Here is a 23,753-nt window from a genome sequence, read left to right as displayed (position 1 = left end):
AAGACAGCTCTTTGGAGCAGGGACTGTCTTTTTGTTCCGTTTGTACAGCATCTTGTATAATAAGACTCTGGTCCATGACTGGGGCTCCTGGGTGAATCTGATAATACAAATCATAATGATAATGCAGTGCTAGGTGCATGTACACAATAAGAGACTTATTTTGAAAATGTGGGGCCAATAGAAATGTGCAAAAACTTGTCTCAGTGTTTAAGGCCGTTGTATATTTTAAAAATAACAAAACCTTAAAATTGTACTAGCAGTGGTAACAGTGGAACAATCCATGCTTGGTGCTGCCTTCAGCAACATCTCTTTAAACAAAGAGGGGGGGAAATAGTTGGACTGTTGAACCACCGATTCCAATGCTCTTAGGGCTTTTTTTTTTGTCATTCATATTGATTATGCATTCGTTTACTGTATCTGAACTAGCACGAATCACAGAATTCGTTCCCTTCTTGTCTTTTAGCACAATAATAAATTAAGCAAATAAGTTACAGTTTCATTAACTTCCTGTTAATTTAAATTCTATTATAAGTGATAGAAATACATGGAGGAGATCAAGGAGGTAATATCTTCCAGGGTACTGTACTAGTAGGTACTGAAGACTGGTCAAATCTTGGGGGTACTTACAAACCGTGACAAAGATGCTGTAGTACACTATTTTGCACAGAACTCTCCATTTGAAGCAATGGCATGCCTTGTGTAACCATCAGTGCCAGATCTGTCCCCAAGGTATTTAGTATTTCCAGTCACCAGCTGGCTCAATGAGCCTTAAATCCCATAATCAATCACTGATATTTTCATTTAAAATACTAATACAGTGATGTTAAAAATTACACAAACTATATATTCAGACAACCAGGTTCAGTTCTAAATGTCCTCATTCCTCTGGGCCAGATTTTTAAAAGTATTTAGGTATTGCTTTGCTCAGTGTTCAGGGCCTAAGTCTCATTTTCAGAGGTGACGTCGACACTTAGGGACCCATTGACTTTCAATGAAATGTGACTTTTGGTGACTTAGGCTCCTGAATCATGTAGGCATTGCAGCACTGAGCAGAGCAATCCCTGAATGCCTGTCAAAATTCTCAACCCTGTACTGAGGATATTTGTAATTCACAACGCAATGCCTGGGTATGTTTCACAGTAAATACTGTGCTGCGGTACAATATTCTTCAGATGCATGTGCTCAATTCTCGCTCAGACAAAGGAGATTTGCATTTATATTAGCTTGATTCTCTACTTCATCCAATTTAGGGGTGGGGGCGCTGCAGAGAACTAGTCACTCCTTGTTTCAGGGCTGCTTGGCCACTGAGCAAATGATTGCTGTCCAGTGCAACTCTAACTTACGTGTCCGACTGTTACACCAGGGGAAGATAAGATGGAGCTCTGCTACGTCCTGTCCCGTCCTCTCCTCTCCCTCTCGTGACCCCAGAATACCCCCAAACATCCTCTTTTTCCCCTTACAATGGGGGTGTGGGGCAACTGGTGTAGAAGGCAGCAGAGCCAGCTTTATGCTAGCAAAGAATTCCCCTTCTCCGCTGGGCGGCCCTGGCTCCTTTGTGCTCGATAGAGCCCATCCTTCTTTGGCTACTTGCCCTGTCTTCCTCCCTTCCCCATGTGCTGGAAGCTGTGGGGAGGGAAATTTAGGAGCCAACCATTTCTATTCTGCACCCACCGAGAGCTACCCTATGTTACGGAGTCCCCAGCTAGGGTTTGTGGTCAGTCTCTGGAGCAGGACTGAGAATCTGCCTTAGGGTTTTGGCCTGTTTCTAATTTTCCTTAAATTTGGTGGTTAAATTAACTTTGCACGCTAGTGTGTGACACCATCAAATTGATTTACATGGGATAGAGAGTACTGCAATTTTCACACATTTTATTACACTCATTATATGAAGATCCTTTTTTAGTCTTCTACAGTTTTCAACAGCTGCTTATGAATATTGTAAAAGGAGTTGTGAGCATTTTAGATCAGTCTCTTATTCCAGACAACTTGCTTTGCGGTTGCAAAGACATCTGTAAAACTTGCAATATGATCATCTGCACTTTCACAATATCTCTGCTGTGTTGGTAAATGGCTTTAAGTAATTAAATGTTCTGGGTTGGTTTGTTTGTTTGTTTTAATACTGGCAGCAGTTTCATTCTTCTCCTTGCAAAGTTTCAGATGATTTGGTGGTAACAGAACTTGGATTTTTCCTCTTGATGATAGCAGTGATGGGCCCATCAGGTAATGCCTTGATGATATTCCAAGCTTCAAAACGGGTGAGTCCTTGCATAACAATTGCGTGCACTTGCAATAGCTCATCGCCAGGCTGAACAGTGCTGCTTTGTTCTGATGCAACTCCTGTGGGGAGACAATGAATTTACTTCAGTTCTTTTGTGTGGGGAAATCTTTTGTTGTTGTAATTATGGATAGCTGTACTAGGACGTTACATGGAAGATGTGCACAGCTGATGCACCAATGGAGAATCAAGTATTTGCCACAGTGCAAATGTAGAGACCTCCAAACCATTGAACACATTGTGAACAAGTGCCCCCTTTTTTCATTTCCAGGAGGTACAGCAAAAGTGCACCCTGCATCTTCTGAAACCCTCAAATGGATTTCAAACCTTTCTGCTGACTTGTAAATGTTGCCATTTCCATGCAAAAGAAGAAGTGTGTTTCTGTATAAATGGTATAAAATGCGTCTGGTCTAATTACAGAGCAAGGAGTTCATCCCGCACAACAAAATGTAATGCTGCAGTTTAAATAAAAATGATCACGGACTGGATCCTCATCTGGTGTAGATCAGTCAATGGAACTACTCCAGTTTACCGCAGCTGAGGATCTGACAGTGTGTGTGTGTGTGTGTGTGTGTGTGTGTGTGTGTGTGTGTGTGTGTGTGTAAATAAATAGAGAGAGAGAGAGAGAGTGTGTTTAAACACCTCTACCTTTAAAAATCCTGTTGATGATGATGGGTTTATCTCCGTGGATGGAGCCTTTCCCTCCTTCCAGACTGAATCCTAAGCCAGCAGGTGTCTTTTCCAGAGTTACAGTGCAGATTGTGTCTTCAGTTGCTGGAAAGGAATAGAATGGTATCAGGAGGGGTACAAAATATTCTGAAAAGTGAAAACATCTGAACAAAGAATGAGTTTTTGTTTGTTTAATTTTTGTAGGTAAGTAAATGATAGAGCAAAACAAGGCAGAAAATGACAATTTTCTTCATCTTTTTGCTCACTGTAAAGTTGTTAATTGCTCCTACAGAAGGTTATGTGGGCGGTGGGGGGGGGGTGTATTTTTAGTGTATTGAAATCTGAACCGAATGAATAGGATGGATTTAATATAAACAGAATTTGCTTGAATTACATAAACATGCTAGAGCCACATTAACATTTCCATATACTGTATATATTCCAAAATTAAGTGTTCAATACAAGTGACCTGATGGTAAGATTAAAACTAATATTACCTAAACAGCCAGTAATGTTTATTTGGGGTATGTAAATATGATTACAAAGCTCTGACTTCTGAAAAAAAATCCTAAGAATGAAGATGATTCTACAAAACTGTATGTCCTCTATATGTTTTGAATATAGCCAGCTGGTGTGCTGGAGGCCAGAGTATGATTTAGGTAATCTGGAGAAAGTATCCTTTCAAATAAAATATTTTTCACAACACAGGAACTTCTAGGGGCTTGAAATGAAAGTTCATTACTACTCCCATGAGTAGCCATTACACATGGAGTTAATCCTGTTAACTACGCTTGACATTATCTGAATTTTTTTAGAGCTCCATTTTGAGGAATCTTACTTTTTGGTGCAGTTTAGTGAATTATGTAACATGTGTATATATAACTTCTTAGTAAAACTAACAGACTTATAATATCTTTATTTATTGCATTTTCCCAGCATACCTTTTCCCCACCAATATTAATTGATTTTTTTCTTCATATACAGCTGAGCCCCAAATCAGCATCTACCACATAATTATACAGAATAAAATAGCATATGTTGTTTTACATGAAATTGTCAATATTTTATGTTACAAAATTGCAACTCTGATTTATACTGAAGACTGCATAGATTTCAATCTGTAATTTTATGATTATTTATATATACACCTAGAATCTTGATTCAGCTGATAGATTTTGCAGGACTGGGACTTTGGACAGCAGAGAGCAGTATCAACTGAGTAACAGGTTGTTTAAAGCCTACTTCCTGGATTTTTAAACAGTTGTACAACTTTTAATCACAACTCCAAGATTTGTCTAGCTAAATCCCATGCAACCCTTTGTAAAGGGCAAGGATTCTGTGGTGGTATATTAATATCTAGATAGGTAGTGGATGTGGTTTATTGCAGGTGTAAAGTACTCACTAGCTTCTGTTGAGGTTTCACTTTCTGTAGAATACGTAGTAGAGTCAACTGAAACATTAAGACTTTTTTCTTCCTCTTTAGCTTTTTTAGTCACTACGACGGCTTGCCTTGGCGGCCGAGCCTGGCGCATGATCGCCAAAGCATCGTTGTGAGTGGCACCTTTAAGAGACTTCCCATTAATGGATAAGACTTCATCTCCTTTCTGGATAGTTCCTTCCTGAGATGCTAGTCCATTAGGAAATACTCTGTGAACCTATTAGAGACCCCAACCGCCACAAAAAAAGAGAAGACGTGACTAAGTCTCACAGTTAGTAAACTTGAAATGTGACACATTTTCATTTCTTAGCAAGAAAGAGAGCTGATTTTTAAGGCTCATGGATTGTAATTGTTGTGGTAGAAGCTTATTAAGATACAGGAGATACAGGGTGACTTGTAGCTGGTACCACCTTATGCTATTAGCCATCAGATTTCACAGAGTCTAACCAGGTCAGTCATCTTGTCCTGAATCTGCACCATTGACTTAAAAAAGAGAGAGTCAGGAGTCTGAAAAGAGGGATTGGTTATTTAGTAGATGACCATCTTCCTCTGAATCTATGCTGCAGTAGGTACTGTGCTCCTGAAGGCCTTCATCACTATTGATGATTAAATATCCCATTGCACTTAAAATAGGCATGCTAATCCCAGTTTTCTGGCAACATTTCATTCCAGTTTGCTAATTATCTTCTGCCACCATAAATTCTTTTCCATTTCCTGCCCTTTGCTGCTTATGTAGGGTTGCTGGGTACTGTTAAGGAGCTATATTTTTAAAAAAGGAAGTTCTGAAAAAATGGAGTGGCAAAATTAATTCCATTTTTCTTTTTGTCACTCAAACTTTTTCAAAGTTCGAAAAGTTACAGAGTAGGAAAAGGAAAAGATGGGGGGAAACCTAGATATTGTTTGTTTGTTTGTTTGCATAAGGTGACAAAAAGGGGAAAACCCAAAAATCTGAAAAAAAATTGAAAACCAAAATGAAATGACATGAACCTCAATTCAAAATTAAAATTTTGTTTCAAAATTTTCCATTTGAAATATTTTTTTGCAGAAAGTTTTCATTTTTGATGAACCCCCCTTTTTTTGAGAGAGAGAGAGAGAGAACACTTTCCAGTTGAAACCACATTGTCCAGCTCTAATTTTTTATTATTTCCTTATGTACAGACTATCATTCCCACCATATTCTTATTTTCTCTAGCCTTGAACTTGCCCAGTTTCTTTAATCTGTCCTCATAGGTCTTAGCTTCCAAACCTTTTCCATTTTTGACGTTCTCTTTTCAACCCATTCCATTTTTTTTGCCACCTTTTTTTAGACTGATTGTTTATTTTGGGAGTATTTTATGAGTGATGCTACTTACAGTAACAACTTTGTTTTCTAGATCGATTCCTCCTGCCAGGCTGAATCCAAGACCAGCATCTTCTTCTTTATGCAAAATTGTAACCTGAATATCATCAAATTGCTAAACACAGAAAAAAAATAATTTCGGATACATCCTACTATAATTCAAGATTACTAGAAGATCTGTATATTTTCTTCTGTATCCACTGTGTATTCTGCAGTGGCACTTAGATGGCTAAGACAAACTCTGTGTTTGTTTTTATTTAATGGGCTAACTTCACCTGGGTATCATATCTTATGAATGAGTTGGTGTCTAAAAGTTTTGCTGCTTCAGTGAATGGCTGTAAATTACAATATATTAAAGATCACTGATCACTACTGAAATAGAGAGAGAAAATATTATTGGCTCAATGGTGAGAACTATGCACATGGTCTTCTAACTGTGAGAGGAAAAAACTTTTGTTATCTACAACTCATCCTACTCAATGAATAATGGTCTGTGGCTCAAAAATGACTTCTAAGCTGGGTTGCTATTTTTAATGTACATTTTGTTAAAGTTTTAATTGTAACAATAGCCTGGAATGAGCTGTTTCAGTCTGTTACCCTTTTAGATTACAGGGGAAATTCCTTTTTTTTTTTTTTTTTTTTTTTAGTAGCACATACTCAGTGTTCTTAAGGATTCAAGTATAACACTCTTTCTTAAGAGAAACTGATTAATTTATCTTCACTTGTCTCATAACAATGTGCTTTTCTGTAGCTGGATGCATAGCTTGGTGGACAGGCCACTGAACTAAGCCTAGATTTTATTCTCTGCGCTTCCTCTAATTATATGATCTTGACCAAGCCATTTAGACCAAAGTCTTCAGAAATGTCCGTTGCTATTGATTGCCCAAATGAGAGACAATTAAGGCCTGATTTTCAGCTCTTCTGAGCTCCCACAACTCCTGTTGAGTGAAATGGGTGTTCACTGCCTCTGAAAATCAGGCCTCTTTAAGGTATCTCTAGTTGGGTACTTAAAATTGGTGCACACTTTTGAAAACGTTGGCTTTGCCCTCTCTGCACCTCAGTTATCCCATCTGTAAAATCGAGCTGATAATTCTTAGCCATCTTTGTAAAGTGATTTGAGATTTATGGCTGAAAGAACTGAGCGTTACTATTACATATTAATATTGGTGTTGTGTTTGTAAGAATTTCACATAGCAAAAATTAAACACTATTTTTTCAGAATAGTGTGTACAGAAAAGTGGACTTACCTTTAAGGTAGCCTCATCTAGTGATTTTACTTCTTCTATAAGCTTCTTTAATTCTTCAGGGGAAAGCAGAGAGATGACTGACTGCCCGGACGCACCAGATGCTTGAGATGAACAGTGTTCCTGTTTCTCTTCCTCTTTCCCTCTGTCTGTTAAACTCACAGTATAGTCTCTCAGTTCAGAGAGGCTTTTCCATTTTGAAAAGGGAAAAAAGCAACATTAATTTGTGATAGCAGCTTCCACACTGTGGCACAGAACAGGCAATTCTGGAATCTTCATATTTTGATCATACTAGAGTTTAACTGGTAATGGGCCAAGTGGTTCAGATCTCTATTTATTTGTTCCCAATAATGCCTACTGTGTAACATAGCAAGAGGTGGCAGGGTTGCTGCCTCAGTAGGGTGACCAGACGTCCCGATTTTATAGGGACAGTCCTGATATTCGGGGCTTTGTCTTATATAGGCACCTATTACCCCCCATCCCTGTCCCGATTTTTCACACTTGCAGTCTGGTCACCCTGTGCTTCAGTGATGACACACTTGTGTGAGCATTCACATGAAGGAATAAGAGCTCTCTTGAAACTTTGCCCCAACTCAAATTGAACCTTCCCTGGGCATTGGAAAAAAGTTCAGATAACTTTTTTTTTTTTTCTTTTTTAATGTGACTCCAGACTTCCTAGTTATACCTGGGATTGGAAACGGGTAGCAAAAGTACCACACTCTTGTAATTATATCAGACTCTTGTGAGAGAGATTGTTTTCATTGTGTTTCAAATTTGAGCTAGGAAATACCCATCCCACTTTTGCAGTTACCAAAGGTTCAGATGCGTACCTGAGAGTGCAGATGCTTATCCAAACCATAACCCCAAGGCCCATGACATTAATTCATCACAAACTATAACCTTTGTAAAAGCTGTTAAGCACATAGCCTCCCCCTCTTTATTTAATGACACTGTCACATCAAACTAACACCACAGAGGGCATGTCTGCAAAACAGAGACTAGACTAAAAACATTTATGTACAATATATTTTGAATTACATACTGGGACACCCTTGGAGAACAGGAGGCAAGGTTTGGGAGGTTCACGTCCTGCTTTTAAAATAACTTCCCCAACATTTTAATTCTAGTTTATTTAGCTATTCTTTTCTAGATTCCTCACCTGGTTAGATATTTATAAAATATTATGAAAAAATGGTTATTAAAAAAATCTAATGTTGATAACCTGAGCAGTGCAAATCCTTAAGAGGCAAGACCTCTCTGGGGATGTGCAATGCATTGTTTTGGGGAAGGTATGGAACCTGTGCTGGCTACTTCATCTGGTGTGGCAGCAGTCAGACCTTCTCCTTTACTGATCCAAAACGACCATCAATGCGCTGATGTAACAGCAGAACTTGGCCTAAAATGTTGGCAAATTGGTAGCATTGAAATAAAGGGGTAGGAGCAGCTGTATGGACTTACACTTGAAACTGCCCCAATATTGGGATTATCAGTTTTGGGTCCATTCTTCTGGCTCCAAACTATGGAGAACCTAGGGATATTGTTCTGTGGCTCAAAGAAGCTGGCAGCATAAAAGCTTAAAAATCTGTTCTCAATGGCAGCATGCATTCGACTGATCCTTTACATTCCTCTGAGGAGTTGTTAACTTTGTCTACACTCTAAGCAACCTATACTCCTATCTAAATTGCCTGAGGTGCAAATTGCTTTGTGCAGTGTGTGGGGAACTTTAATATGGTATCTTACTTAAGGGAAAATCCAGTGTCTGAATGATGACTCTCACTCGTAGATGAGGGAGGGGTCCCATTCTCTTCCATGGCGTGCTGAGATGATGTTTCCAAAGTGCTCCATGGATTGTTCCCAGAAAAGAGCGGAGACTGAGGAAGGCAAAGCAAAGATTTCATTAAAGCAGATGACACTTGATTGCTGATGGCATAGATTTTGCTGTATTTTTCATCATTTGTCTTCATCATCTCACAAGACTGGTTAGCAGTCAGGGGGAAGCTTCGTGTTCTTTGGCTCTGTGCTTTTGCTACTGGACAGTGAAGTTCAGTGGCTTGTGAAGACAGTAAATCCAAGGAAATTTCAGTACTTGTGCTGTTGCTTCTCTTTGGACTACAAGCGAGTGCCTCTTTGGGAGAGCAGGACCTATTTAGGCTCAGAGTCTCGACTGTAACCACAGGTGGAGTTGATTGTAGTTGGCTGTTATCAGACCCTTCATTATAAGTGGCTTGGTTTAAATGAACTGCGGGTGATTCTGGCTCTTTTGGGCTGGGAGAAGTTTCTTTCTGGACTGATGGCTTTGGGCTGGGAGAAGTTTCTTTCCGGACTGATGGCTTTGGGCTGGGAGAATTTTCTTTCCAGACTGATGGCTTTGGGCTGGGTTTTCTGTTTCCTTTTTCAGGTGACTGAGGAGCACTGAAAGTTTCAAAGGAGTTTATTCTCTGCTTTATTGATGATCCTCTGGGTGAGGCCCGGGATATATTGGACCCCCGATCTTTGCCAGAAACACTCTGGAGATCAATGGAATTTTGATCTGCCCGTGTGCTGATATCTGAATTTCCTTTCTTCAAACCTTTTAGACTTTGGCGAAACCAGGCTGGTTTAGGTGCTACTGGAGGGCCCTTTTTCCCAGTGTCACTTTCATCTGATTTGTATCCTTTTGAACCGTCTGCGTCTGCTTCTGATTTCTGCAGCACTACCTCTGGGCTGCTGGGACTTTGATTTTCTTCATTTGTGTTGTTGTTGGGGTCTAAGTCTAAGTGACTGTTTTCTTCACTCATAGTAGGATTAAACAAGCTTTTGATGCAATCAGAAATTCTAACCCAAGGGTCTTCTGCTGTAGTATCAAGACTGTAATCTACCCGTGGTTGTCTTCTAAGTACAGGCCTTTGTATTGATGAGATAGGATTCCCTGTGTTGTAGAAACAATTATTATACATAAGCTTTCTTTTCATTCCCTCCATATATCCCTTTCCATGCATCGCTGCTGCTTCACTGCCTGTGGGCTTCTCTACACTCCAGCCTCCAACAGGTTATTTAAAGTTACAACTCTCAATCTAAAGTTCTGCTTCATTGTGGCAGAAGCCGTTTTGTGCTGATACTGGATTTAGCTGCAAACCCAGGCTCTTCGGTGCTGGCTACTTCCCTCAAGGGACATGTAACCTCTGCAGCTAAGCCTCTCTCCTGACATACTGGGACACTGAAATCATTGTACATGCTACAGCACTGTCATGTTAAAATATAAGACTAAAATTATCTCATCTCAACTACAGCAGATTGAACTAGCTGGAATCGCAGCAGATAAAAAAAGTTATTCTTCCCTTTCTGCATTTTAAAGCAGGTTCTTTAAATATTCTCTCTCAGAGACCTCTCTTTGATTGATGTGTCTACATGTCTCTCCAAATGGATCCGTGCACTTTCCTAGTGTATACCATTTTCTCTTTGATGTAGGATGTTTTCTATATCATGGACTTATTAAAACTCTTACTGACTATTGGTGCAGACAGGACAGTGGTGAAGATTTTGGGTTTTTTTATGAAAATTTATTTCAGTATAATGAAAAGAATAACTGCTCAGGAACTGTTGCCATTTTAAATACTACTAGCTACCATTTCACTTCATTTCACGAACAGAATCAACAGTGCATCAACTTCATGTCAATTATCTATATTACATGCTGTTCAGTTTTGAAACTATAAATCAAAAATGTCATGTGGCACATGCTAAAAATAAAATTCAGTAACACTCAGTTTTTAATATAAACAAATAAAGTATCATCTGAAAACAACTAGTGATTCTTGTACGCCTATTACCACTTATTCTCTTTAATAACAGACAATCTATTCATCTTCTTTTGGTGTCGTTCACACTTTGAGTCAGAGATAGTTAATGCACAATTGTGTAAAAATTTGTCTGCTCACCCAGTAATTTACCGTTTTGCTGCAGTCTGTTTTTTAAAGATGGAATTGAAATGAATGCAAAACCATTAACCCTGCTAAATATTTTATGCACTCATAGAGGTTGCTTTTGAAGCAAATGGATGAAACACCTACCTAGGTTTGCTTTCCTCTCTTGGTCTCTCTCTGCTGACACTTCAGTTGAGTATTCAGTACCTCTTGGTGTTACAGAAGTTGCAGAGAGACTGTGTGTTATAACTGTTTTATTTCCCTGTAGCAGCAGGTCTCCTGCTTCCTGTGGAATAAACAGGAAATAGAACTATGTCAAAACGTAATCACACAAACCACATTATATATGAGATGTAGAAAAATGCTCTTCATTTTCTTGTTTTTAATCTGAGAATAAATATTAAACAGCAGTAAGACTGATTTATTCTGTGCTCCAGGAAAGGGAGCAAAATATTTTATGTATGCATGTAAACACATTGGAAATTTTTTTTGTTAACATCTCAAATTTTGATGGATTGTGTATGTTGTGTACCACAACAAAGCAAGATATTGGCTGCTACAATTTTAGACTTCTAAAACCAGCCACACAGTAATCTCTTGTAAATCAGTTAAGCAAAGACAGAAAATGAATTGTCTAGTTTCTGTCTTTATTTTACACAGTGCTTTTCTTTGTGGGTCCTTTACCCCCAAACACAAAATTGTAATGAGCCCAATTCATGGCTGGAACTTCAAGACTTTTCCCCCTTTTGTTCTTGGTTGGAAATGCAGAATGAGGGGTTTTGTTTGAGGTCATAGTCGATGCTACTGGAGGCAGCCATTTGCAGATGCTCTAGAATTACCAGATTACTATGTAACTAGCGACCCAAAGTTACCATCTGCCAGAGCTCCAGTGTTACTCACAGGAACCATGAACAAGCAAGAGAGAGAAATTCTGAAACAAAAGTGAGATTATCCTGTAAACATCCGACTACCTGGCAACTCCTGAGCATTCTGACAGTGATGGGATTAGCACTTACTGCTCACTAACCCAGTAAAGAGTTTACCTCTGTCAAATCCCTGATCATTGCTGGCTTTGGTAGTCTCAATCTGGGATCATTTTCTAATCACCTTCTGGATGGCAGCACCTTGTGTTCAGTCACCAAGAACAACTCCTGTCTTTTTAATATGGCGTTACCTTAACTCGCATCTTAGTGTGTGCTTATCCCTCACGTGAGACCACATGATGATAGTGCAAATGGTTAGAGTAGTAATGAATGATTTTCATAGGGACAGAAAGTAAACAATCCTGATTCAAATTCATTTTAAGCATTCTAATGCAACTAGCTTTGCATCTTTCTTCCAGTTAGGAGCCTGATCTTGTGTAACACTGCACACCCAGATCTTCAATTGAAATGAAATGGGAATTCTGGAACACACAATTGGATCCAACTGACTGTGTGCTCCTGGCTGGTAGGGACGGTATCTACTTGCATATTGACACAGTGCTAAGTACACCGCCAGTGCTTTATAAATAATAGTTGTGGCCTGTAAAATATTACAGTTTAAAGCACAGTCAAAATTTTAAATCAAATAATTTTGGCTTGAAAAAAGTAAGCTCACAATCTGCGGACACCGCACACACAACAGGGGCCAGTACTTTTCAAATTGAGTAATACGTCATGTTTGAGAAAGGAAAATAGAGAAGGGCACTAATAAATCTTTCGCTTAATTATCTGAAATCCATTTTGAAAAGTAGTAACCTTGTTTTCTATGCAGCCAGGGCCGGCTCTGGCTTTTTTGCCGCCCCAAGCAAAAAAAAAAAAATCAGGACAGCCAGAACGGCAAAGCAAAAAAAAAAAAAAAGCGGGGGGGGGGGGGAACCTGCGATGCGGCCAGAGTGGCAAAGCAGGGGAAAAAAAAAAAAACCTGCGGGGCGACTGGAGCCAGGGTGCAGGGTGCCTCCCTGCGCTGCAGACGTGCCCCAGCTAGCGGAGGGAGGGGTAGGGAGCAGGGGGAGAGAGAGAAGGGGGGCGGCCAGGGCTTCAGCGGGGCGCTCGCCATGCCAGGAGGGCTCCGCGCCACTCCGGTCGGTGGCGAGGGAAGGACACGGGCTGCCCTGCCGGGCTTGCTACAGACTTGGGGCAGACGGAGCGCGCAGCCTGCTCCCAGCAGGGTGCTCCCCTCCTCCGTGCCGCTGCCGCCCCCTATAGGGCGGCCGGATTGGCAAACCAAAAAAAAAAAAAAAAGCGGCCGCATCGCCCTAGGATTGGGCGGAATGCCGCCCCATAGAATCTGCCACACCAAGCACGAGTTTGCTCAGCTAGTGCCTGGAGCCGGCCCTGTATGCAGCCCCCTGCCTAAGAGACATCAAAAGTCTTTCCGAGGAATCTTTCTTTGACTGCACTAAATTTTGCTTAGTGCATATTGATCTCAGGATTTCTTTTGTTCCCCTTATCGCTGCAGAATCACACTTGCAGCTTAATAGCCAAGAATTGCATTGTTTCTCAGCTCAAATAATTACTTGCTTTAAATGGGACCTCGAGAAGCTGTTTTTCCTTGTCTTAGCTGTTTTCTCCAACAAAGCTGATTTTATAGTAGCTGTTGAGGTGCATGCATATATTTCTACTGCACTCCATCTTAGATGATAGGAAAGAAGTCTTCTTATTTTAGATGCTAAGCAAAAATGTCCTTATTCGTTAGCTTTATGCTATACTTTAACCAAGGCCTTTACTGTTGTGTGGGTTTATTTTCCTTGATAAGCCTTGAGCTAATGGTTGCTCAGTTTTGCTTGTTTCACCTGGCACTAAATTCTGTTAATTTCTACTAGCCTATTACTAAACCCTGGGTAAATGGGTTCCTTTTTTTAAACAAACCACAACTCAGTTTCCACACACACATCACAGAACTGTACACACTTATGCAAATTTGCTTCTCTGTTTCTGTTAATTCTTTTGGGGGTAGGAGGGATGTACATCTAATTGTGTAGGGTAATTCACCTAATTTTAAAAGACTTCAAAAGAGCTAAATTAATCAATAAATAGGAGAGAGAATCCATGGTTACTTTAACCATATAGCTAAAGCATTTAGGCCTTGTCTACATTAGGGATTTTGGGCAAACTGTTCCCACTGTTACTAATACCAGTTTATTTCCTCCAGTGAGCATGCTAGTGCGGTGACTGTTTCACATTCTTGTTCTTGTAGTTTACTGATCTCACTATTTATTGAATGGCTTGGATCTGAATTTGGTGTTGTGGAGTTAGGGAGAAGCTATACTGACTTGACAGTAGAAGTGGTGCAAACTATCCCAATCCTAGCCTGTAGCCCACTGGACTTCCAGTCCCGTTTGACCAGAGACTGCCAAATGCTCTACATGGTTTTGTACCAATGAGGGATGTTCACTAGGGGACTCCAGGGAGAACTTCACATTCATTCTCACTCCTGTCTGAGTTTGGACTTGAACACAGTTTTCCAGAAGTGAAGTACAAATGCATTACAGTATTCCTCTGCCTAGTGTCCCTCATTTGGGGGGTCCTATTTAGAACTAAGGTTCAAATTTCACTAAACAGATAACATATCACTTTACTTTCAAATATTCTAAAAGAAAAAACCCTGCTGTTTCTCCTAAAAACCCTGAGAACTATGCAGGATTTACCTGAACATTGGCAGAAGATGGGCTCCCATCATCTTGTAGCATAGGTTTCCCTTTCACGTCTGTGTTACACTGCTCAGTGTCTGTGCAGTCTTGTTTAAAATACTTCCTTGGTGGAGGTTTGGGCTTCAACGATTTAGGTTTTCTAACAAGAATCTCCGTAGATTTTTTTATGTTCTGAGAGGGGTGGCCTGCTTCATTGCCAGTGGGAGGGGAATGGTTCTCCAAACTGGTTCTGGACAATGAATCCAGCAAGCCAGGCAGTCTGGTAATTGGTACATCAATGCTGTGTACTTTTGCCTTCAAGTCAGCAAGCTGGTATGGGGTGCCATTACTGCAAGATGACCTGAGGTTGTAACTACTGTCACTGCTGGAACGGGTCATTAGCTTCTGAGATCTGCGGCTGCAATAAGCAGTGTTCTTCTCAATGTGTTTTTCATGCTGGTATCTGCCATGCCAGCTAGTTTCCAGTCTTTTAACACCTGTATCAGCAACATGATTAAAATATATAAAATGCAGCATATATATTGATGAAAACACTCAGATACATTCAAAGCATTTACTTCTAGGGGTGTTAATCAAATCCACTGTAAAAGTAAACCAGTTGAGTATAGCAATCTGATCGGTGTACCACAGCGAAAAGGTGGGGAAGCATTTGTGGAGGTTTTTTAGATCAAGGAATCATTTAATTATTGGATACAAACAGTACTGCCCAGATATACTGTTCTGTATAGTTTGCTGTTGGTTCAATCTATTAACCCTGTTTGAGACAGAAAGGGAAGGCGAAACATATCTCAGATTATAAAGCATTGCGATAATAGCACTCCATTCTGGAACTTGGCAAGTTAGCCCTAAGGGGAACTTAGTGTGCCTTTGGCAACTAGGGAAATGGGATGCTCATCCCATCCATGGATAGGCTGCATGTTACACTAACACCGCATTCTTGAGCTGCTGACATTGGGTCAGATAGCTTCAGCCAGTGACGGGGTTAGAAAGTCTGAACAAGCTCCAGAGGAAGTGAGCACAAGAAAATGTAATGGTTAAGAAAAGTGTGAAGGGAACGTTATCTAGCCTGTTTCTGACAGGAAATAAGTTAGAAATGGAAAGTGAAATCACAGTGAAAAAGTTTCAGTGGTGCAATCCCACTAAAGTTTACAACCATGCCACCTTTTTGAAAATTTTACCCCTTGTCACCCATGCTGTACCTCGGGCCTAGCATCTGAGTCTATCCCTTTAAGTCAAGGATGCAGCTCTTCCAGGAGCCCATCAATGTTGCTCCATCAATTGAACAGAGAGTGTTACTCAGCATGAGGATGATAGGGCTGGGCTCTGTCCACCCCTAGAGCCAAACCTGCTACCTCTGCGGCGCCCCCCGTGTGAAGAGCAAACCTAAATTCAGTCCTCCCAAATGGCAGCGTATTGCTCTGGCTGTTCTTACCAGAAAAACAGAACATTCTTGTGAAGCGCATTAGAGGCTGGTTTTAGTTGTGAGAGAACAGAGGGGCGGGGTGTGAAATACTGAATACAGCAAGAAGAGGGTGGGAAGCGGGGGGGGCCACAAAGCATCAGCTTCACTGGGGTTGAGTCAGGGCCGGCTCCAGGCACCAGCTGAGCAAGCTGGTGCTTGGGGCGGCAGATTGTTCGAGGCGGCATTTCACCCAATCCTGAGGTGGTATTTCACCCAATCCCAGGGCGGCACGGCCGCTTATTTTTTTTTTTCCGCTCCGGCCGCCCTGTAGGGGGCAGCGGCGTGGAGGATGGGAGCCCCCTGCAGCAAGCCCGGCAGGGCAGTCCTCGTCCTTCCCTCCTCGCCGACCGGAGCAGAGCCCTCCCAGGAGGCGGCGCAGCGGGAGGGGGCCGCGTGGCAGCGCCCCCACCGTAGCCCTGGCCGCCCCCCTTCTCTCTCTCTCCTGCCCGCTCCCTCCCCACCGCTAGCCAGTCCCCCTGTACCCGCGCTCCGGCCGCGCCGCAGGGTTTTTTTTTTTGCTTTGCCGTTCTGGACGCCCTATTTTTTTTTTCCTTGGGGCGGTCAAAAAACCAGAGCCGGCCCAGGGTTGAGTCTCGGAATGTTTGGGGTATGTCTACACTGCAGCTGGGAACAAGCCTCCCAGTCTGGGCAGACAGACTCATGTTAGCAGGGCTAAAGCTAGCATGCTAAAAATAGCAGTGCGGACATTGTGGCTCGGACAGAGACTCCGACTAACCACCCGCGCTCATCAGCACCACACCGAGCCCAGTCTCTGCCCAAGCGGCACCATCCACGCTGCTGGTTTTAGTGTGCAAACCCCCACAATGCAAGCCTGTCTACCTGAGCTGCAGTGTAGACATACCGTTGGAGGTCAACCAGGTGTCTTGAGCTTTTTACGCCATTCTCTGGCAGTATCTCTCAGGATGGACTTCAATAATATAGCTCTATGCCAGGGGTCGGCAACCTTTCAGAAGTGGTGTGCCAGCTTCATTTATTCACTCTAATTTAAGGTTTCGCGTGCCAGTAATACATTTTAACATTTTTAGAGGTCTCTATATAGAAGTCTATAATATATAACAAAACTATTGTTGTATGTAAAGTAAATAAGGTTTTTAAAATGTTTAAGAAGCTTCATTTAAAATTCAATTAAAATGCAGAGCCCCCCGGACTGGTGGCCAGGACCCAGGCAATGTGAGTGCCACTGAAAATCAGCTCGCGTGCCGCCTTTGGCATGCGTGCCATAGGTTGCCTACCCCTGCTCTATGCTCTTTCCTCCTTCTTTCCCTTCCGCTCCAGGTTACTTAACTAGTCTGGTATCTCTGTCAATACTAAGTCATAATGTCTCAGACAGCTGAATGAATTCCCTTACCTTCAGTATTCCATTGTTGCCTCTCCCTTCCAAATCTGTTGTTTTCCACAGCTTGTGAAACAGCTTCCTTTAGCTGCTGTTCGGATACCTATAAAATATCGTGTCATTCTGGGTCTTGCAAAGCTCACCAAAAGATTGGTTCACCACACAACTCTTCATTCCTGCAAACACTTTCTCACAAAAATAGTCCTTACTCAGGCAAGTGGCCTCAATGAATGTAATGGGCCTAAGCATGTGAGCAAGGATTACATGCATGAGTAAGGGTTTTCAGGCCTTTAATTAGTAATATATATTCAGGACAGTTGAAGCCTCTGTATTGACAATCTAGATAAATGGGACATTTTTCAAGAATAAAGGATAGTTTATCCATTGTACAAGATGCACAATTCTGGGGTTGCCATTATAAGGTATCTGGATGGTGTATTTTTTTGGTGCACAAATTAACCCAGTTAATAAGTCCAACAGACTGTTAGAAAACATTTCTGAAAAAAAAAATTCCCATAAGGACAAAATATTTCTTTCATATCACTCAATATAATAGCAAGAATTGGCAGGGCAAAATTCAATCAAATCAAAACGCTGACTTTTAATTACATTCTGGGAGAGAGGCTTAAAATCAATACTATTGAGTTTCACATTCTATTCTTGGTGTATATTTCATCTTTCCCGATTCTTACTCCCCAATGAAAAGTTTCATTTGAATGAGTTTCAGATACTCTTGTTTTCTAAGAAGCATATGTTGTACATCATTGTTCCTGAAAACCTGTTTCTTTACCTTGTTTATTCAAAGCACGTGAACTCTCATGTAAGACACTGTCTCCACTGATCCTTGCACCGCATATATCTCTATACATAAGACAGCGCACTATTTTGAATTTAAATATCTTGGGTTTGTACCTCATCCTATATCTTAGGTAAAACCAAAGGTACTGCATGTACATCGGCACATTATTTGCCAAACTGATTTATACCAATTCTGCTACCCGTATTAGTGTTAGTTTGTCAATATTTGCTTTATTCAAAATCAGAAAAATGTGGAATGTTACCTGTGGATCAGGGTGTCGGCTAATAATAATCTGCACGGCACCAGGACTGCAGTGGCTTAGAACAGCATAAACTTCGTTAAGTGTCATATTTTGGACTGGTGCTTCATTAATTTCTATGATTTCATCTCCACACCTACAAAGGGATAAAAAAAAATAATCCAGCAAGAGCAGCAGACTTTACATTGTTATTTCTAGCGTATTGTTCCATTGTGACTGTGCAAGAAACATACGTTCAGGTGGTTGAGCTTTGTTATGGTCACAGATTAAATTAGTGTGTTTCACTGGGTCCCTTCTCAGAAAATGGAAAGGGAATCAGCACTGAGACAGGACATTTCCTCATTGGTGCATTCTCCATAAATCTGAATTCTTTGCACTTCCCACAGTGCACGTTTTGTATTATAAATGGCAGGACAGACAGAAAATGACACAGAAGGCTGGCCTGTTGTGTACTGTTTACACCCACAACTTCCTTCCTGCCTATAATGTAGCATTTCACTTCTTGTTTGTGAAAAGTCTACTACTTGCACTGAAAGGACAGTAACAGTGCCTGAGGGAGAAGCTGGCTGAGGTAATATCTTTTATTGGACCTACTTCCAATGAACGATATTACCTCACCACTTGGTCTCTCTAATATCCTGGGACCAACAACACTGCTCCATAATATGGTGTCTGTCCTTTATATTAAATACAGAAGAGTAACTTATTAATAATCAGCTTTTAGATACTAATTATTGGAAGCTCTGTCCACTGTTGAACTCTGAGTCTTTCCTAATGAAATTCCAACATGGCACAGCTGGGTACTATTGTGCCCTCTCTCCCCTCCGTCCCAAACACGCACATAGGTGCTGAGGGTTTCAAAGTTTCAATCCAAATGTTGCAGAACTTGCGGCATTTTCAGCTGAGTTTCCAGGTACATTCAGGGTGCAGAACCAGGGTTAAAACAAAAATCATTTGAGTTCTGCACAACTCCAAATACACACAGTGTACCTGGTCCTCCTAACGTTATCCTCTGGCGATGAAGCTCTCAAATCTGATGGGATAAATTTCTGTTGGTGTGGAAGGTCCCAGATGCAGCAAAGCTGTATTTCTATCATATAGTAGGGGATAGACTTTTGGAAACGTGTGCAAGACCTCTGCAATGCCATCTGCACCCGGGAACACTCTGGGTGCACACAAGTATTGGGGATGGGATGGGAAGAAAGGGGCAGAGCCAGTGGATCAGTGACTATGCAGATCCTCTAGTCATTTCTCCTGGAGCAGGGGAATAAACTAGCTCCAGAAACAAGAGACTGGCTCCTTCCATCAACCCCATCTAAAGGCCCATGTATTCAAAGCCCATTTACTTGAACTTTGTGTGGGAGAGAGGGCACCATTTGGCCCCATGACAGACATTGTCAATATTTAGGTCAGTCTTAGTTTGATCCTCAATTTTCTCATGTATCTCTTTTCATTCTCCGTTCCTTATTTTCCTGGATTATAATCTCATTTCTTGCCAGTTTATACCCGTGCCTGTATATTGCAATACTTAGCGTCCTGCTTGGAGAGATGGGAGATCCATCTAAGATGACAGAGCTTATCTGGCAGGGGAATGTGAAACTTTCATTCTGAAAGGTTCTTTGATAAAAAAACATTCAACATACCTGAGCCTCCCATCCATATGAGCCACGGAGCCTGGTGAGAGGGTATGGATAAATATCCCAGAAATACACTGGGCGTAAGGAACACTGCACAAACCAATTCCTAGGCCAACGCCAGCTTCTGAAAGGGTCATAAGAAATATGAACACCAAGATAATTTGGGAGTACTGTTTCTAAACGAGAAACATCTCTTGCAGCTGAAGAAGTGGGTTTTTTACTCACGAAAGCTTATGCCCAAATAAATCTGTTAGTCTTTAAGGTGCCACCAGACTCCTTGTTGATTTTGTGGATACAGACTAGCACAGCTACCCCGATACGGTTTCTAAATGGTGACCTCAAAACACACTTGTTGAAAACAGAGCCATATCCTTGCGGTTATGCATTTTCCACATGCAAATGCACATTTTTTGCATGTGTAAGGCGAATGCACCCAAATGTTGCTAGCCACATTTGAAAATTTAGTTCACACATTCATTGTTAGCGTGTTGCAGATACAGTACAATGCAGCTTTATTTTGCAAAGGCTCTGTCATGCAAACTGTATCCCAAATCATTTTACAATGAGAAATAATAACAGAGAGCAGGAGAAAAATGAAGAAGGAAATGTGGTTGTGTGTAGCCTGAAATTGTTCTCTTTTTTGTTTTCTGTGCAAAATACCTTTAGATTTGTAAGAACTCTTCCTCTTTAAAGAGACAGCAGCCATTGAGTTGATGCAATCTATTCAAGAGATGAGTCACACTTATTTACTTTTGTTCTCTGTTTTGGTGCATCCTGTATTCTAAACTAAGTCATTCTTTCAATGTATGTGATTGCTTTTTGTGTCTGGAAAAACACAGCAGTTGGGGGAAGAGACAAAAGAAATGGCTGTTTTATAAAGCCATGAATTTTCATACTGAAATAGAGTTTGTATAATTAAGAATGAGAGTTGTGTAATGTGCTTCATTAACTGAGTTTGAACGCTCAGTGAGTGGTGTCTCAGAGGGATTTGCCTTGTAAACACTTTCAGTTCTTGTGAGGAGAATTGAAAGTGTCAATCTGAGTGGAACAATGGGTGGAAATATGGTAGGTGAAAGACAACAATTGATAGATAGCTTGGCAGGATATCATAGCAGGCATTGAGTCTGTATTAGGTGAGTTGGAAAAAAAATCTGTGCAAGTAGGGGAGGAATTAGGATAGAGTGAGGACAAACATGCAGAAAGTAAATGAGCCATCAGTTTGTGAATCAAGTCTTGTTCCGTGTATTCCTTGTTCAGTTTATTTTAGCACTTACCTTTGTTTAAGGAAACTTCCATTATGACCCTGTCATTGGGCTTTGTGGTGCTTAATGAGACGGCAGCACTATCTGAACTGAAAGAGCTGTTTTCCTTGGTTATCCGAGTGCTGGAACTCAGAGACCGACATAAGTGTGAAGACAGGTAGCTAGAGGCAGAATAAGGGGTGCTAAGGCTTGTCCTGACCGTAAGAGTGAGGAGACCCTTTTTGGCCTGCTAGAAAGGAAAAAAAACAATGAGTGGGCTGAGCTCACGGGCACCTTTTGTATAAAGATAGAAATTGTGCTGTGAGGACAGTGCATAACCTTGAATTTTTGTAAAGCATCATAATGCGTTAATCCGTACATTGATTCGCCGTTCAGTTCCAGAATTTCATCACCTGTTTTAAAAAGGAATAATTAAACTGTGTTACTAATTGCTATTACCCAATTGTGTGAGCGACAAATAGCCAAGAACGATCATGCCTTGAATGCAGTAATGCATGGAGATGAAAATATACCACCTACAGCACTGATTTCAGTGGGACCAGACAGAGCCCTTTAGTGAAATTAAATGCTGCTATAAATATTATGTGCTCTAAATCAAATATGTGAAAATTAAGTTAATGTTAGACTCCTCCTCAATACAGGAAATTATTAGATTTTTAAATTTTCAGTATTGCCAACTCTCGCAATTTTATTCTGACTAGATATTTTGAGTTGAGGCTTTTTCCCCTGCTTCATGAAAAGAGAGGGTTGCCAACTGTCTAATCACACAAACCCAAACATCCTTGCTCCGGCCCCTTCCCAGAGGCATCGCCCCTCCGAGACCCCGTCCTGCTTACTCCATCCCACCTCCCTCCATCGTTTGCTCTCCCCCACCCTCATTCACCTTCAACAGGCTGGGGCAGAGGGTTAGGGTGTGGGCTCTGGGCTGGGGCCGAGGGATTCAGAGTGTGGGAGGGGGCTCCAGCCTGGGGCAAGGGGTTGGGGCGCAGGAGGGAGTGTAGGGTGCAAGCTCTGGGAGAGAGTTTGAGTGCTGGAGGGGGGCTCAGGGCTGGGGCAGGGGACTGGGGCATGGGAGGGGGTGAGGGGTGCAGGCAATTGGAGGGAGTTTGGGTGTAAGGGGGGCTCCGGGCTGGGGCAGGTGGTTGGGTTGCAGGAGGGGGTGAGGGGTGCAGGCTCTGGCTGGGTGGTGCTTACTTCGGACAGCTCCCAGTCAGTGGTAAAGAAGGGCTAAGGCAGGCTCCATACCTGACCTGGCCCCGTGCCAGTCCTGGAAGCAGCCAGCACGTCCCTGCAGCCCCTGGGGGGTGGGGAGGGGACAGAGATCGCCGCATGCTCCCCAAGTGAAAACTCTGCAACTCCCATTGGCGAGGAACTGCGGCCAATGGGCGATGTGGGAGAGGAGCCTGCCTTAGCCCTGCTGCACCATTGACTGGGACGGGAGCCACCCAAGATAAGCGGGGCCAGGGGCCTCCGCGCTCTGCCTCCTCCACGCGCTGCTCCAGGAGGTTCTGAATGCTGCTCCTGCCTACGGGCACCACCCCTGCAGCTCCCATTGGCCGGGAATTTTGGCCAATGGGAGCTGAGAAGTCAGTGCTCAGGGTGCAGGCAGTGCACGGAGACCACTGCCCCTACCCCCCAGGGGCCGCAGGGATGTGTCAGCCACTTCAGGGAGTGGCACGGAGCCAGGGCAGGTAGGGAACCTGCCTTAGCCCTGCTCTTCCACGGACATTTAGCGGTCTAAAATCTCCTGGTTTGGCTTCAGTAGCCTCCGGGGAAATAGAGCCCAATTCCGGGAGACTCCCGGCGAAACCTGGAGGGTTGGCAACCCTATGAAAAGAGGATGAAAAGCTGCCCACTCTCAATTTTTCCATTTGTCAAAATGGCCACCATCTCCTAGTACCACCCTTAGGGCTGAAGCCAGCAAGATAGATAGAGTCCATCTGCATGTAACAATAAGGCTACCCATAATAGATTTGGCTACCACCTCCTGTTTTGAATCAGACTAAGGCCATTCCTACAGGCAAAATGGCTCCCGTGTTATGGTGCAGGGAATTAGACAGGACATATGGATTGCAAGGGGCAGCAGAGACACTGTGAAAAGTGGATGGGGGAAGGGAAGCAGGGCATTGGCTACAGCAGACGGCAGATTTAGGTGTTCAGGGGGACGTGGGGGTGCAAAGGACAGTGACAGGGTGGGGGATGGAATGGCAGCTCCCCTAGCTTGGAGTAATGATGGGTAAGGGGAGTCCCCTCCAAGCAGCCAGGGGAAGGCAGTGTCACCAACTCTCATGAACTGATCATGAGTCACAGAATTTTGGCGACTGTAGGAGGAGCTGTTCCAATGATGCCTGAAGCTCCTCCAATCCCATAATTTTCAGCACGTGGGCAGAGCTCTAGGCAAGAGCCTTGGAGCTGAGGACACAGACCTGCCCTGTCACCGAGCCCTGCCTTCATGTATAGCCCTAGAGCAGAGAGAGTG

At 42.3% G+C, this 23,753-nt stretch overlaps 1 protein-coding gene across 1 annotated transcript in view; it reads right to left on the bottom strand.

Moving 5' to 3' along the window:
- Positions 1–1,849: 1,849 nt before the first annotated feature.
- IL16 (interleukin 16) overlaps positions 1,850–23,753 on the bottom strand; it is a 56,600-nt gene continuing 34,696 nt past the window's right edge. Inside the window, exons 10-22 of the mRNA XM_054040988.1 lie at positions 21,593–21,666; positions 21,287–21,503; positions 20,019–20,136; positions 18,379–18,511; positions 17,333–17,420; positions 14,499–14,977; positions 11,015–11,153; positions 8,706–9,873; positions 6,969–7,152; positions 5,735–5,836; positions 4,347–4,599; positions 2,924–3,049; positions 1,850–2,337 (exon numbers count right to left, since the gene is read on the bottom strand). Coding sequence (XP_053896963.1) covers positions 2,132–2,337; positions 2,924–3,049; positions 4,347–4,599; positions 5,735–5,836; positions 6,969–7,152; positions 8,706–9,873; positions 11,015–11,153; positions 14,499–14,977; positions 17,333–17,420; positions 18,379–18,511; positions 20,019–20,136; positions 21,287–21,503; positions 21,593–21,666 — 3,287 coding nt within the window. The 3' untranslated portion in view covers positions 1,850–2,131. The remainder of the gene's footprint in view (positions 2,338–2,923; positions 3,050–4,346; positions 4,600–5,734; positions 5,837–6,968; positions 7,153–8,705; positions 9,874–11,014; positions 11,154–14,498; positions 14,978–17,332; positions 17,421–18,378; positions 18,512–20,018; positions 20,137–21,286; positions 21,504–21,592; positions 21,667–23,753) is intronic.

Source organism: Malaclemys terrapin, chromosome 10, assembly GCF_027887155.1.
Source record: "Malaclemys terrapin pileata isolate rMalTer1 chromosome 10, rMalTer1.hap1, whole genome shotgun sequence".
In the NCBI taxonomy this organism is placed as follows: Eukaryota; Metazoa; Chordata; order Testudines; family Emydidae; genus Malaclemys; species Malaclemys terrapin.
Note: the sequence above shows the minus strand (reverse complement) of the source record. Positions and strands in the feature narration are given on the sequence as shown.